Here is a 16,904-nt window from a genome sequence, read left to right as displayed (position 1 = left end):
TGTCACTGAGCCTCAGGCAAAAGTCGGGAAAGTGCAGCTAATGCTGCAACTAGACATTATTGAGGAGTCTAAAAGTGAGTGGGCCAGTCCTATAGTTTTAATACCCAAACTGGACGGGACAGTTCTGTAACGATTTTCGTAAACTAAGCGAGATTTCCAAATTCGATGCGTATCCCATGCACCGGGTGGATGAGCTTATCAAGAGGTTAGGACAAGCCCAGTATTTTTGGACCTCATCAAAGGGTACTGGCAGGTACCCTTGATGGAGGCTGCCAAAGAGAAAACTGCCTTTATCACACCAGAGAGCCTGTACCAATATAAGGCATTACCCTTTGGTCTGCATGGCGCCCCTGCCATTTTTCAACGACTTATAAACACTGTGCTTCGTCCACATCGTCAGTACGCTTCGGCTTACCTGGACGATATTGTCATCTACAGTACCGACTGGGAAATTCACTTACCCAAAGTTTGGCTGGCCTAACCGCTAACCCCAAAAAATGTGCAATAGGGTTAGAGGAGACTAAATACCTGGGGTATGTCATTGGGCGCGGAGTCATCAAACCACAAGTGAACAAAATAGAGACGATACGGAATTGGCTCCGATCTGTCACTATTAGGCAAGTAAAGTAGTTTTTGGGAAATGTGGGCTAATACATGATGTTTGCCCCCTACTTTGCTACGGTGGCCGCGCCATTGACAGGGCTTTTGAAGGGACGCAGGTCGGTGATGGTTTGCTGGGACGATCAGGCGGAAAGGGATTTCTCCGCTTTGAAGTCGTCCCTGTGCGGATCCCCGGTTTTGGTGATGCCTGACTTAAAAAAGGAATTTATAGTACAGACCAATGCCTCTGAAGTAGGCCTCAGTGCTGTACTATCTCAGGAAATCAACGGGGAGGAGCATCCCGTTGTCTTCCTCAGCCATAAGCTCACCCCAGCCGGGACCGGGTACAGTATAGTGGAGAGAGAGTGCCTGTCTATCAAGTGGGCACTCGAGTCTCTCCGTTATTACTTGTTGGGGATAAAATTCTGCCTGGTAACCGACCACTCCCCTCTTAAGTGGATGAGCCAGGCCAAAGACAGAAATGCCCGGGTCACCAGATGGTTTCTTTCCCTACAGAACTTTAAATTTACAGTGGAACACAGGGCAGGCCGGTTGCAGGGAAACGCGGATGCCTGTCCTGAGTACATTGTCTGGCAAGTGTTCACCCCCTCAGTTTTGAACAAAGGGTGGGGGGGGGTGGGGGGGGTGGGTATGTGACACAGTGAGGAGAATGGTTTGGGAAAACAGGTATTTTTGGTAAAGACCATGGCACTCGTATTTAAAGTGATCAGAAATGGTTCATTTGTTGTCCATCCCAAGATTGAATCTTATAACACTGGCCAACGTTTCGGTCCACCAGGACCTTGTTCACGGCCTTAGTAATGTGAATCTGGATGCATCGGGTGGACTTGTGTCATATTCATAGAAACTCCAAATTCTTACAGATCCCATATTCCATTCTAAATCAGCCCCCAAATTCATACAGGCCCCTAGATAAAATACCATAGTCATACAGATCCCAGGTCAACCCATAAGTTTTTTACAGATCCCAAATTTATTAGAGATTAATCCCCAAACCAGCCCCTACATCAGACTCCAAATTTATACAGACCCCTGATTGGACCCCACATTTATACAGACCACAAATTTATACAAACCCTAGATTCATTTATTTTATGCACTTATATAGCGCTACTATATTCCGCAGCGCTTTACATACATTAGCATTCAATCTAATGTCCCTGTCAGTATGTCACTGCAGTGTGGGAGGAAACCAGAGTACCCAGAGGAAACCCACACAAACACAGGGAGAACATACAAACTCCATGCAGATGTTGTCCTTGGTCGGATTCAAACCTAGGACCCATTAGACCTATTGTATTAGACTCTGTTGTGGATTTTGGTGCAGAATCCTCACTGAAAATCTAAAACATTTGAAAGATACTTGAGATCTACTACAGTTTTCCAAGGACCAACCAAACTCAGGTCAGTTGTTAGACATCTATTAGCCTGGATGTCTCAATTAAAGGGGATATCCTATATCTAAAATATCCCCCCCATGTCAGGGCCTCTTGTATACATTATACTTAGCTGCTCCCTGGCACCCATGTCGCTCCAGATCCCTGCACAGTCGCCGCTGCTTCCCCCGTCACTCGGATCAAACCGAAGGGAGCAGGCCGCAATGCTCACCAGCCTCAAGGGGGCTTGTTCTCGTTGTGGCCTTCTTTTGGCTGCTCTCCCCCATCTCCAGATGTTTTGATCTGAGTGACAGGAAGATGCAGCAGGGCCATGCAGGGATCTGGAGCGACGCGGGTACCAGGGAGCAGGTAAATTTAATCCATTCAAGGGGACCGGCATTGGGGGGATATTTTAGATATCGGATAACTCCTTAAACATAGAGGTTCAGCTCAGAACATCGATGTTATTTCATTAGAGGGGATGTAACTGAAGCAACTTCCCCAATGACACATGCTTGGCACCCCCCATAGACACTAGTTCCTGATACAATACATTTGGAAAGTTTTCAGACCCTTTCATATTTTTTTATGTTTCGGCCTTATACTGAAATAAAAAAAAGTTTAAAACTTTCCCCATCGTTTTGCACTCAATGAGAAAGTGAAAACAGAATGTTCAAAATCTTTGCTAATTTATTGAACAGGAAAAACTAAAATCTTGCATTGACATTCTCTCCAGAGATGTTCTATTGGGTTCAAGTCAGGGCTTTGGCTGGTCCACTCAATGACATTCACAGAGTTGTCCCTAAGCCACTCCCTTGTTGTCTTCTTAGGCCTCTTTCACACGGGCGTCATGTTTTTTAGCCGGATGCGTTCAGGGTGCGTTCAGTGAAAAGCTTGCGATTTTTCAGGCGAGTGCTGTCAGTTCATTATACGATTGCCTCGCGTTCGTTTTTCCCGTGCATGTGACATCCGGATGGCATGCGTTTTTTTCCATGCGCGTTCAAAAAAACTGATCAATCCACTACATTCACCTGTAACTGCAAACACCATATAAATACCCCCAGCATGCATTGTTTTGTTGGACAGCTCCATTTTTTGGTGGAGTGGTTTGTGTGTTGATTGGTGTGTGTGTTTGTTAGTGGATTATCCTTTGCAGGATGTCCACTTTCACCCTGTCATCCACTGACCATGTCTTTTTGCACTGGCTGGTCTCCCGCTGTTTTGGAGAGCAGCCAGAAATGATTGAGGAGGAGCCGCGGAGGAAGCGCATGTGGGTGCATCCTATACTTTCGCAGCGTGCCAGCAAAGGTATCTTTGTTTGGCTTGTACGCTGAGCTCAGTGCGCACCCTCCAAAGTTCTTCAATTATTGCCGCATGTCGGTGTCTACGTTTGATCGTCTGTTGGAGGAGTTGAGGCCTTCCTTAACTTTTCAGGACACCAATATGCGGCGGAGTGTGTCACCTGAATAACGGCTTATTATTACTTTAAGGTAAGACTATATATATTTTCAGACTAAATACTTAAATGCCACCCTGTTTTCCAATACATAGTTGTTAGGTCAATGGCCTATGTATTATAAACTTTTAATATTATATGCCTGAGTGCGTAAATGAAGTAGACCTGTATTTAAACTCCCTTATTTTTAGTGAGAAACTGTGTGTGGTTAGATTAGTCACACCAGAATCCAGTTCCGCAGGGGTTAATTATTCAAATGCAGCCTGTAATGATGAGGACACTTCACCTGTGTGTATATGTTAATTGTCTTGAACTTTATGAAGGTTTAAATGCTATTCCTTATTTAGTTTTATATCAGAATATAAATCATATGTTTTAAAAATATACCACTATGTGCTTGTTTCATATATTTACCAGCTACTTTTCCATTAAATAATGTCAAGTAATGTGCTAGATTTAAAAACATGTGCTATGAAAGTATCTAATTCTATTTTATTTTTTTATTTTCAGATATCTGGCAACTGGTACCGTAATTCTTTTTCGTCTTTGCATTTTGTTTTTCGAATGGGCACTTCCACAATTGCTGGCGTGGTACGGGCTACATGTGCCTCCATTTGGTTGACACTGAAGGCTTCAGTGCTGACACAACCAACCAGGCAGCAGTGGCTTGATATAGCCCATGGCTTCCAGGAAAGGGCTCAATTTCCTAATTGTATTGGTGCCCTTGACGGGAAGCACATACGGGTTAAGAAGCCACCGAACTCAGGGTCCCAATACTATAATTATAAGCAGTTTTTCTCTGTAGTTTTGTTGGCCTTGGCTGACACAAACTACAGGTTTATAATTGTAGATATTGGGTCCTGTGGAAGTTCTGCAGATGCTCGCATCTTCAGGGCTTCCCGAATGGGTCGTTGGCTTCAGTCCAACCAACTGGACGTACCACAACCAGCAAACCTTCCTGGCTCTACTGGGCCACCTGCGCCTTATGTGGTCGTAGGGGACGAGGGATTTGCCCTTTCTAGCCACCTGATGCGTCCTTATCCTCGACGCGGTTTGGATGCCAAGAAGCGCAATTTTAATTATCGGTTAAGTAGAGCCAGAAGGTTTGTGGAGTGCACATTCAGCATTTTTTCTAATAAATGGCGGGTTTTCCAGTCGTCAATACAGCTGGCACCACAAAATGTCAATGTGGTCATCAAGGCATGTGTAGTGCTGCATAACTACATACGCACCTATGAGGCCACACCTGATGAAGACGCCCAAGTGTACAGTACACCATCACCAAGAGACACTTTACTACTTGGACGATCTGGATATGCTGGACTCAGAGTGCGGGAATTTTTTTCGGATTATTTTATGTCCCCTATCGGTTCTTTTCCTTTTCAACAGTAGTCCTCAATTCATGGACTTTTGTGTTTGCCACTTTATTTTCATAACCAGGATGGTTTGAGTTTAGTTCAGTTTTTTTTTTTTTTAGTTAGGGACTCGCAAGATAATGAGGACCCTTGACGTGGGTTGCGAGCTTACATATTTTGCAAATAAATAGTCTACATGGTATGTGAAATATGTACTAATACCTCATTTCTCTATTACCTACAAAATGTGGCAAAATTACTCAAATTTGTAAAAATGTTTTTCGGTATAATACAGAGTTAAACAAATGTGTTAATATTGATTATATGGTGTTGTAGGAGTATATATTTGTTGGTCTAACATGTTTTGTATGTATGTGTAATAAAACAAACTCATTTAAATTTATTATGACCTACATTTTGATGTAAGAACCCCTAAAAATAAAAACTATTGAACGTCAGTGTTTGTGTGCAAAATTAACATTTCATATGTGTCCTATGTGGTTACTAATGTTTAGTACAAATGCACTATCTATATATTGTGGTATGTGTATGCACAATAAAATTAAATCAGACACATTAGAAGCTTGAAAACAAAAATGTGTTTTATTGCACACAATATGAAAATAAAATCTCTGGTATATGAAAATAAATACATTTTTCATGCAAAATTACTACAAATTAACATATTGCCTTGATGGCGAAGAAGATCCCTGATAAGGAGGGGCTGAATATTGTGAGGGTCCAGCCTGATTTTGAGCTTGTCCCTCATAAGGAGCCCTTGAATATTGGCCCTGTGAAGGGGGGCCGGAATATTGGCCCTGTGAAGGGGGGCCGGAATATTGGCCCTGTGAAGGGGGGCCGGAATATTGGCCCTGGGATGGGGGACCTGAATATTGGCCCTGGGATGGGGGACCTGAATATTGGGCCTGGGAAGGAGCCCTTGAATATTGGGCCTGGGAAGGGGGGCCAAGGCATTGTGGTGGCCCAGCTCGACTGGGCGAGGGTCCCGGAGGACCATAGCTGGGTTCACCCTGAATCTGGGGAACATATGGCGCCATTGGTGGCCCATAATGATCCCTTGGGGGGGCATTTGTTGTTGGTCGGGTAATGGCTGGGAAACAGTGGGGTGGTTGGGGACAATTAGTTGCCCATAGCGGCGCAAATTTTCAAGGGCGTCATGCATGACAGAGGGATCAGGAAGGGAATTTGCTAGCTCCAGAACGATTTCTACTGAAGTTCTTGTCCGTAATAATCGTTCTGGAGGTAGCTGCCGCATATAATGGGCCAGACTACGGGCAAACATATTGTGATGATCCTCCTGCCGAGCCCGAGATAAATAATCCAAAACTTGGACATTCACGTTGGACTCGGCAGGAGGATTTGCCCGTCGTCTGGACCTGATGGGTAGTGCCAGAGGGGGGGGGGGGGGGAATCAGCTCCTGATGCTGCAGGAGGCTCGGAAGGTGCTGGTGTTGGTCCCGGAAGAGTCTCCTGCTGCCCAGCTGTCGTCTCCTCCTCACAAGCACTGGACAATTGTGGAGCCGATTCTTCTCCTTCCTCCTCTAGGTTGTCCTCCGTTCTACAAAATGATTAAAATATATAAACATGACGATTCGAAAAAATCTATTAACATATTCCTGTCATGAGCTACACAATCTACATTTGTCACATAGTACTAACAGGCCCAACAAACCGAGGTGTCATTATGGCAAAACATTCGGGGCTTGTGCCCCATATGTTTGGTCCAGTGCCCTGAATGTTATGCTGGATTGCTGATAGAATTTTAAGGAAATATTCAAGGGAATTTTTCCATTGATTGGAACTGGGCAACCCCCTGATCACCCCCCTGATCACCCCCCTTGTACTAGTTCCGCTACTTATCTGCTGCGATTGAGCACCGGTGGCACAGAAGTGACTGAACTCATGCCGGCGCAGCAGATAAGTAGCGGAACTAGTACAAGGGGGGGGGGGGGGGGGGGGTGATCTGGGGGTTGCCCAGATGGCTAGTCCCTTCGCAATAGTTATTAAACCACTTTCAGCACTCCCCCATTCACTGAAGGGGGGACTGCTGAAAGGGGTTAATAACTACTGTGAAGCCCCCCTCCCTCCCGGGGATGGCGACATAGCTTCATGGGTGGAACTTTGATTCACGGGGGCGTTGTACAGTGGCCTTGTGCCCCAGATGTTTTCACACACTAGCAACTCCCCTGCCAACCAAAAATAGACATATGTGGTAATTGTGGTAGTATAGATGTAGCAGGGATAACCCACACACTCAGAAATATAAGGTCTATACTCGTGTATACTATCGTGTTAACTTTAACCAAAACGAGGAAACAAAAATTTTTTGACACATTTATTAGACATCTTATGTCCCATAGAGCATGTGGGTTAATCCTGCTACATTATTTACGTACCATCAATCTTTACTCAACTTATCATTTTAATCTCCTACTTTTGGTTAAGAAAGGAGCAATGTGAATGTTTGCTATTGCAAAATATGACATTTCACATTGATCCATTCAAAACATTCACAGTACGTAAAAATTCGACATACAGTGCGTATAGCTTATTGTGTAGAATGGACTTATGGACGCAGATCCATGACAGCGCGAAGGAACATTAGCTGCTCCCGGAAGAGGTACGGTCTTTTCTTGGGGAGACCAGCCCCGCTCCGCCCCTGCTTTCTCATTTCCTTGCGGAATTGGTCACGGCAGCTCCGCCAACGATTCTTGACCTCTTCAACTGGTAATAGAAAGGCAAGAAAGGAACATGTATCAATTTCTAAAGTGATAGGTAAACTAACGTATAACAAGGCATATATACTAGGGAGGACAACATGGATCAAACATGTATACATTGTTAACTTACTTAAATTCCTGCGACTTTGGCCTTTGGTCATTTGCCATATGGCTGCAAACAGATCCTGGGTAACCTCCTCCCAGGCAGCGTCCTTTTTATATCTGTCCTGGTATTCGGAACAACGTAGATCCCAGAGGCAGGGCCTATCCTGCACCAGGACAATGAGCTTTTCCACATCCACGGCACGTGGATTTTTGGGCATGCTGACAACTATTCGCTCCACGAGGGCTTGAAAAAGCTGCAGAAAAAACTGATCCCTCATGTGCTGCCACAAACCACATGCAGACAGACACAGAGAAAAAAAACGCCTACTTCCTGTATTATATAGCCCAGGAGTGTTGCTAAGTTACTTCCGTCAAAAAAATCTGAACGCAACGCATGGTATCCGGATGCTATGCGATTTTCACGCACCCCATTCACTTCTATGGGGCCTGCGTCGCGTGGAAATCGGACAATATAGAGCATGCTGCGATTTTCACTGAACGCACAAGTGATGCGTGAAAAACAACGCTCATGTGCACAGCCCCATAGAAATGAATGGGTCAGGATTTAGTGCGGGTGCTATACGTTCGCCGCACGGATCGCACCCGCACGGAAAACTCGCCCGTGTGAAAGGGGCCTTAGGGTCATTGAGGCTTTTTGAGGGATAGGTCCTGTCAAACTAATTCAAGCAGTTTCTATGAGAAAGTAAGTTGACTGCGGTGAGTCAGTGGATGTTATATATGTTGACTTCTCCAAAGGATTTGGTACTGGGCCACATAAAAGATTAGTACATAAAATAAGAATGGAAGAAAATGGGGGTGACAGTTCATGTGACAGAAAACAGAGGGTGGTTATTAATGGTACACACTCAGATTGGGTCACTGTCACTAGTGGGGTACCACAGGAGTCAGTATTGGGCCCTATTCTCTTCAATATATTTTTTAATGATCTTGTAGAAGGCTTGCACAGTAAAAAATCATTTTTTGCAGATATCACTAAACTGTGTAAAGTAATTACCGTAGCATGGAAGAGGACAGTATACAGCTACAGATGGATCTGGAGAGATTTGAGGCTTGGCCAGATAAGTAGCAGATGAGGTTTAACACTGACAAATGTAAGGTTAGGCACATGGGAATAATGCAAGTCACCAGTACATACTATATGGTAAAACACTGGGTAACACTGACATGGAAAAGGACTTGGGGTGCATTCACATCACCGTCTAGCTTTCCGTTCTTCTGATCTGTTAGAAGAAGAGAGAGAGAGAAAAAAAAAATTATCCTGTTGCATCAGTTGTCATCCATTTGAGCCATTTCCGTCTGAGATCCGTTTTTAGAAGGGAAAAAAAGTCCTGCATGCAGTACTTTTGTTTCCATCTAAAAAATCTCAGACGGAAATGGCTCGAACTGATGATTACTGATACAACTAGATCAGTTTTTTTTACTGGATCCTGTAAAAAAATGGATCCTATGCAATTCTATACATAATGGCTCATTCACACAAACGTGTGCTGCCCATTGCCGTATTGCAGCCCGCATTTGCGGATCTGCAATACATGGGCACCGTTCCGTGTGCATTCCGCATTACGGATGCGGACCCATTCACTTCATGGGTCCGCCAATCCGGAAATGCGGAACGATGCAGAACAGAAGCATGGAACACTACGGAAGCACTACGGAGTGCTTTCTGGGGTTCCGTTCCATGCCTCCGCACCGCAAAAAGATAGAACATGCTGTATCTTTTTGTGGAACAGACAGATCGCAGACCCATTCAAGTGACTGGGTCAGCGATCCTCATGCCACTGGGCCACGGTCTGTACCCGTGCATTGAGGACTGCAATTTGCGGTCCACATCACGGGCACGGCCTTCACACGGTCGTGTGAACAAGCCCTAACTGATATCACAGGATATTTTATTTTCTCTCTCTCTCTTCTTCTGATGGAACAGAAGAACAGAAATCTAAACAGTGATGTGAATGCACCCTTAGAGTTTTTAGTGGACAGTAAACTAAGCTGTAGACACAAGCTGATGCCAAGGCCAATAAGAGAATTGGTTGCAATCAAAAGGGGCATAGATGCCCGTGATGAGAACATAGTCCTACCACTTTACAAATCACTAGTCAGACCACACATGGAGTACTGTGTACAGTTCTGGGCTCCTGTAAACAAGGCAGACATAGCAGAGCTGGAGAGGGTCCAGAGGAGGGCAACCAAAGTAATAACTGGAATGGGTGGACTACAGTACCCTGAAAGATTGTCAAAATTAGGGTTATTCATTTTAGAAAAAAGACGACTGAGGGGAGATCTAATAACTATGTATAAATATATCAGGGGTCAATACAGAGATCTCTCCCATCATCTATTTATACCCAGGGCTGTGATGATGGGACATCCTTTGCGGAAAGAAGGTTTCTACACAAACATTCTTTATGGTAAGAGCAGTGAGACAATGGAACTCTCTGCCTGAAGAGGTGGTGATGGCGAATTCACTAAAAGAGACCAAGAGGAGCCTGGATGTATTTCTGAAGTGTACTAATATTATAGGTTATAGTTATTAGAATTCTGGAGAAGGATAATTGATCCAGGGAGTTATTCTGATTGCCTGATTGAGGTAGAAAATTCTACATGAGGTAGAAAATTTGCTTCTACCTCATGTGGTTTTTTGCCTTCCTTTGGATTAACTTGCTGGTTAACAGGCTGAACTGTATGGACATGTGTCTTTTTTTCAGCCTTATAACGTATGTTATTATGTATTTTCTTGTTGGGAGGTGAACCTTCGGCCCACTCTGAGGTCCAGAGAATTCTGGATCAGGTTTTCATTAAGAATATCTCTGTACTTTACTCCATTCTGCTTTCCCTCAACCCTCACCAGTTTCCCTGTTCCAACCATTGGAGAAAAAAAAAAAAACACAGCATGATGCTGCCACCACCATGCCACACTGTAGGGATGGTATTGGACAGGTGATAAGCACTACCAGATTTCCTCCAGACATATTCTTAGTATTGAGGCCAAAAAGTTCAATCTTGGTTTCATCAGACCAGAGAATCTTGTTTCTCACAGTCTGAGAGTCCTTTAAGGTGCTTTTTTCTAACTTTCATGTGTCTTTTACTAGTTCTTCAGTGATGGTTGACCTTTTAGAAGTTTCTTCCATCTGTACACAGGATCTTTGGAGCTCTGCCAGAGTGACCCTTGAGTTTGGTCACCTCTCTTACAAAGTCCCTTTCTCCCGATTACTTCTCCCGGTTGTTCCAAAGTTCTTCAATTTAAGAATTATGGAGGACACTGTGCTCTTGGGAACTTTCAATGCAGCAGAATTTTTATATATCCTTCTGTGCCTCCATACAATTCTGTCTCTGATCTCCCCCCCCCCCCCCCCCATGGCTTGGTTATTTCTTGGATATGCAATGTCAGCGGTGAGAAATTATATAGGGGTGTATCTTCCCAAATCATGTTCAATAAATTTACTAGAAGTAGACTCAAATCAATGTGTAGAAACATCTCCAAGATGATCAAGAGAAAGGTGAGACCCCAAAGCTAAATTGCAAGTGTCATAGCAAAGGGTCTGAGAACACTTAAGTCCATGCAAGATTTGAGTTTGTCCTTTTTAATAAATTTACTAATGTTTCTAAAATTCTGTTTTCACTTTCTCATTAAGGGGAATTGAGTGCAGATTGATAGGGGAAAACCTGAATTTTTTTTTAATTTTAGCTCACGGCTACAACTTAGGCCTCATGCACACGACAGTATTTTTTCACGATCCGCAAAATGGGGTTCTGTTGTTCCGTGAACCGTTTCTGTTTTTGTTTCCGTGTGTCTTCCTTGATTTTTGGAGGATCACCAGACATGAAGGAAAGTGAAAAAAAATCTAAGTCAAGTTTGCCTTGCAAATGATAGGAAAAAAACGGACACGGATCACGGACGCGGATGACAATATTGTGTGCATCCGTGTTTTTTCACGGACCCATTGACTTGAATGGGTCCGTGAACCGTTGTCCGTGAAAAAAATAGGACAGGTCATATTTTTTGGACGGACTGAAAACACGGATCACGGACGCGGATGACAAATGGTGCATTATCCGAATTTTCAACGGACCCATTGAAAGTCAATGGGTCCGCAGAAAATCACGGAGAACGGAACAACGGACACGGAACACAACAACGGTCGTGTGCATGAGGCCTTAACAAAATGTGAAAAAAGTTAAGAGGTCTGAAGATTTTCTGAATGCATTGCAGATTTCTCATAAGGTTTGGGTTCTCATAAATCTTGTCATTTTTTCTAGTTTCCTTTGTTTTGAGTCTAGGACAGCCAACAGAAACTCTATGCCTGCTTATTGTCTGAACTGTAAACCATTGTGAAATATGTTGGCGCTATATAAAGAAGTAACACTAACAATCATCTCTATGGCTGTTTGCATGCTGTCAGAAAAGCATCTCTGATGGTGCTAAATCATTATATGTCCTAGTTCTTCCCCCCCAATGTTAGCACAATGCAAATCAATACAGAGTCCAACCAAAATAAAAGCATTCGTACCATACCTTTCTGAAGAATACCCCTGTAAAAAATAATATGACATATTATAACATTCAGATTAAAATTAACCAGATCTTATCTTATGGATTTCATTTCTTCCAGGAAAAAAAAAAAAAAAAGAAATACATGATACAAGTAGCGATACAATCTTCACTGTGTGAGCTAAACAAACATTTTTTGTAAAAATCCTGCATAAAAAAGGTTAATCTACTCCTTATTTATACCAAATTTGGCTAGGGAATTGCTGAGGGGTCAGGGGTTGGCTAATGGGCAAGACTTAACAACCTTTTTGTTCTACTGCATACATGGCTTAGAAAGGAAGGGTCCTTCTCCAACCAGCTGTCTTAGGGCCCCAGACATATTCGATTATTGTGAGCCAAACCTGCCATTTTCCGTGGGACTTGTCAATGTTTATGGGAAGCTTCTGACTCAGCACCAACAGACCATATTGGGGAGAGAAGGATCAAGTATGTTGAATTTCAATGCCAATCATTTTTCTCCTGGGAGTTGAGACACAGCCAGAGTTTTCTTGCAGCGGTATTCTCCTCTCTCCCATTAAAAACACATACATACTCAGCCGAGACTGTATGTGTATGGGGGAGTTAGAAGAGATAGTTCATCTGATGTATGGACACCTTATACAGTCAGACAAAGAATAGTCAGGAGGGGTGGATATTGCTGAGCTCCTGGGACATGAACAATTCTTTATATACTTCTCAGTTTTAATCATAATATGGGACAAAGTAGGATGAAAGTAAAGGAGAAAATTAAGGGAAGAAGTGTTGGGGTATCTGTTCATTTCCTATGTTTAGGGTTCCTTTAAATAAAAAAGGGTAATGTCTATCCATGCTTGCAGAGCACGGTAGCTGCTCCACAAGCTTAGGGATGGATTATAGGTCTGTTGAACAGTCAGACTTATGCAAATAAGGCCGCGTTCACTTGACCGTAAAAACAAAAACAAAAAACGGATCCGTTATTTTGAGCATCAGTTAAATGGTGATGTGAACCCGGCCTTAGCCGATGGAGAAATAATTACTTATTTTAACTCTCTAGCAATAGTTGGAATACTCTGACTTTTGGAGCAGCAGTAAATGTAATTTCTTCCTGCATGTTCCCTTGCTTTGAGCACATTGCTAAAGTAAAAAAGTTTAAAGGATTCAGAAAGGAAAATACGGTTGGACACTAACACATAATTTGGAAGCATGAATGGGGATCCTAAAAGGAATATGGATTAATATTTACTGTCAGCCATGTCCTCACACCCCCCATTTGCTGACAGATAGCAGAGGTACGGAACTCCACAGGAGGGCCCGGCTTCAAAGCCCCAGCCCTGATTGTGATTTAATGCACCTCTTGGCCTGTTCAGTGTCCATGCAAAATAAGTTTCCACCCTCCCCCCAGCCATCTGAGTGTAAGTTGGCCAGGAAGACACCCCTCAGGGGGTCCAGGCTTCAAGGAGAAGGTCACACCTCTGTGCACCAGTTTGGAGCCACCTGAATCTGCAGGAAAACCCCCTGCTGTGGGTATCTGCTCTTCCCCAGGATCAATGAGACTTCCCAGACATGTTGGCACCTACCGTTCATAAGGAATTATGAAACGCCTGGCCATCGTAGGCGCAAACCAGATACATATTTGTGTCCCGGTGGCCACGAGGTACGTTCCCATGGTCTTTGTTTGCTAGTACACAGTCGGGGTAGGGAGATACCCATATCTCCCCATAAAAACCACATAACGGTGCCAGGTTTGGGCTCTACTTGTAGCCGGAACCCAGGCAGGTCCATTAGTCGCAGAACCATCTCCCTGTGACCCTCTGGTCTGGAGCTATGAACTCAAAAGGGTTTTGTGGGTCATCTGCTGCCAGCCCAGAGGAGGGGGAGTGGACCCCCCCCCGAGGCAGGGAGGGGAGGGGCCAGCTGCAGGTTAAAAGTCTGGTGCCAGCAAGTAGGCGCGTCTTTCTCTGAAGAGGGGTCACATCCTACACATGTGTTTAGAGGGACCCAGGAAATAGCAGGAGATCACGGCCCTTCATGTGGACTCCGGCAAAAGAACATCTCAAAGGAACTTTCATCATACTCGGTAACTGACTTTCACACTGCTTAACCCTGTTGTAACCATATAACCTGTAATCTGTAACCTCAGACCACTGTATATATTGTCTGTGTATATTGTGTCATATCTAGTGTGCTCTTACAGCGATTAAATCTATAATTTAATCTTGTGCTATCTTGTATCTCGATCACGAATCCCCACGTCCGTGTTTTGGCCTAGTTATAAGCTATCGCGGGTTGGTTTCTGACCCTATATAATCCCGTTAGCGGACCGGGCTTATATCAAACGAGAAACTGTTGGCAGTTACCCGGGCTGAGTGTGTTCTGTTTTCACTGCGACAGTGAAAAGGCTCTCTCAGCTTGTTGCCTCTCTGTGCCCGCGTGGACAGGAGGTGTGTGTGTAAACTATACCAGCCTGACCTTACGTGCTCCTCTGGAGGGCGTAACTTCACGTTTTTGGTAAACCCTGTGATCATACCAGGTCTCGTGAGCTCGACGTGGTTGACGTCAGCAGGCACGAGGGGTGGTATTCATCACAACAACTGTGGTGGATGACCCAAGAATTCCTTCCCTGGTGAAGAAAACACCCTTCACAACAGTTGGCCAGATCAAGAACACTCTCCAGGAGGTAGGTGTATGTGTGTCAAAGTCAACAATCAAGAGAAGACTTCACCAGAGTGAATACAGAGGGTTCACCACAAGATGTAAACCATTTGTGAGCCTCAAAAACAGGAAGGCCAGATTAGAGTTTGCCAAATGACATCTAAAAAAGTCTTTACAGTTCTGGAACAACATCCTATGGACAGATGAGACCAAGATCAACTTGTACCAGAGTGAAGGGAAGAGAGGAGTATGGAGAAGGAAAGGAACTGCTCATGATCCTAAGCATACCACCTCATCAGTGAAGCATGGTGGTGGTAGTGTCATGGCGTGGGCATGTATGGCTGCCAATGAAACTGGTTCTCTTGTATTTATTGATGATGTGACTGCTGACAAAAGCAGCAGGATGAATTCTGAAGTGTTTCGGGCAATATTATCTGCTCATATTCAGCCAAATGCTTCAGAACTCATTGGACGGCGCTTCACAGTGCAGATGGACAATGACCCAAAGCATACTGCAAAAGCAACCAAAGAGTTTTTTAAGGGAAAGAAGTGAAATCTTATGCAATTGCCAAGTCAATCACCTGACCTGACTCCGATTGAGCATGCATTTCACTTGCTGAAGATAAAACTGAAGGGAAAATGCCCCAAGAACAAGCAGGAACTGAAGACAGTTGCAGTAGAGGCCTGGCAGAGCATCACCAGGGATGAAACTCAGCGTCTGGTGATGTCTATGCGTTCCAGACTTCAGGCTGCAATTGACTGCAATAGATTTGCAACCAAGTATTAAAAAGTGAAAGTTGGATTTATGATTATTATTCTGTCTTTTGGTCCCTTAACAAGTGGGAGGCACATATGCAAACTGTTGTAATTCCTACACCGTTCACCTGATTTGGATGTAAATACCCTCAAATTAAAGCTGACAGTCTGCAGTTAAAGCACATCTTTGTTTCATTTCAAATCCATTGTGGTGGTGCATAGAGCCAAAAATGTTAGAATTGTGTCGATGTCCCAATATTTATGGACCTGGCTGTATTTGTGTAGTGCGGGTCGTTACTGACATGGCAATATCAAACATGTGGGGGGTTTGGATGGGAGACAGAGGGAGTCCGCTTCCTCGGTCACTGCTTACATATTGCAGGCACGCGGCATGTAAGGGTAAAACAGCCCAGATCAGCACTCCTGTGAGAGTCAATCTATGACTTTTTTTTTGCAATCTGCGACTTTTTCCTGTTCACGTCAGGTCTAAAAGAAGGGGGCTTGGTGTGGACAGGGAAGGGGGGCGGGTCGGCAGGTCCATCTCATTCATTATTTTCTATGCCTGGTTTAGGCGTAGAAAATTATCTAAATGTAAGACAGCAAGGAAACTGTCTTACATTTAGACTGGTGCTGGATGTGTCAAAGTTATGGAGAGGCCTGCGCCTCTACATAACTTTGGTGGATGCCCCGCCTGAGCAGGAGTTGTAGTAAAACTGATGTCTAAAACGCAGTTTTTAATAAATGGCCCCCTATGTCTCTTGCAACTAGCCATCACACACTTACATTAACAAATTCAGCAACAAATTCAGACATATCTACTCCACTCTACTCATCATTTATTAATAAAAGATAAAAGTTCATTGCCTTACCCTGAACATCTCCGTAAACTTCGTAGTCGACAGACCACAGTCCTGTAGAAGTCATAGTGCAGACCTGAAGCTGTAACCTTTAGGAGTTCATTGGTTGTTTTTGTGTCACCAGCCAAAAAGATCTGCCTGTTACTAAATGCAGTACAAAGCAACGGCCACACATAAATAGCACGTATTCAGACAGAGCAGGGGCATCAAGAAAATTTAAAGGAACACTGAACCTTAACTTTTAATTCTGATAACTGAACATCAAACCACTTCAAGTATAATAACAATGTATAGCTGACATTATTTTGGCCAACGTTGATAATGCAAACAGTATACGCTTGCAAACCACAGATATTTTTTATTCTTTTTGCATATCTATGGAACTGAAAATGCCTTGTATTTATCAACCATCTAGCTGCCATTTTCTTCATTGTCAAAAGTTTGTATTTTATGATTT

The 16,904-nt window shown here is 43.8% G+C and overlaps 1 protein-coding gene across 1 annotated transcript in view; it reads right to left on the bottom strand.

Moving 5' to 3' along the window:
* The window catches only part of LOC122920975 (acylphosphatase-2-like), a 72,484-nt gene extending 55,970 nt beyond the window's left edge, over nt 1–16,514 (bottom strand). Inside the window, exons 1-2 of the mRNA XM_044270834.1 lie at nt 16,460–16,514; nt 12,189–12,205 (exon numbers count right to left, since the gene is read on the bottom strand). Of these exons, the coding sequence (XP_044126769.1) occupies nt 12,189–12,205; nt 16,460–16,514 (72 nt within the window). The remainder of the gene's footprint in view (nt 1–12,188; nt 12,206–16,459) is intronic.
* Nucleotides 16,515–16,904: the final 390 nt, after the last annotated feature.

Source organism: Bufo gargarizans, chromosome 10, assembly GCF_014858855.1.
Source record: "Bufo gargarizans isolate SCDJY-AF-19 chromosome 10, ASM1485885v1, whole genome shotgun sequence".
Lineage (NCBI taxonomy): Eukaryota > Metazoa > Chordata > Amphibia > Anura > Bufonidae > Bufo > Bufo gargarizans.
The sequence above is the reverse complement of the archived record's forward strand: the minus strand, read 5'-3'. Positions and strand labels throughout refer to the sequence as shown.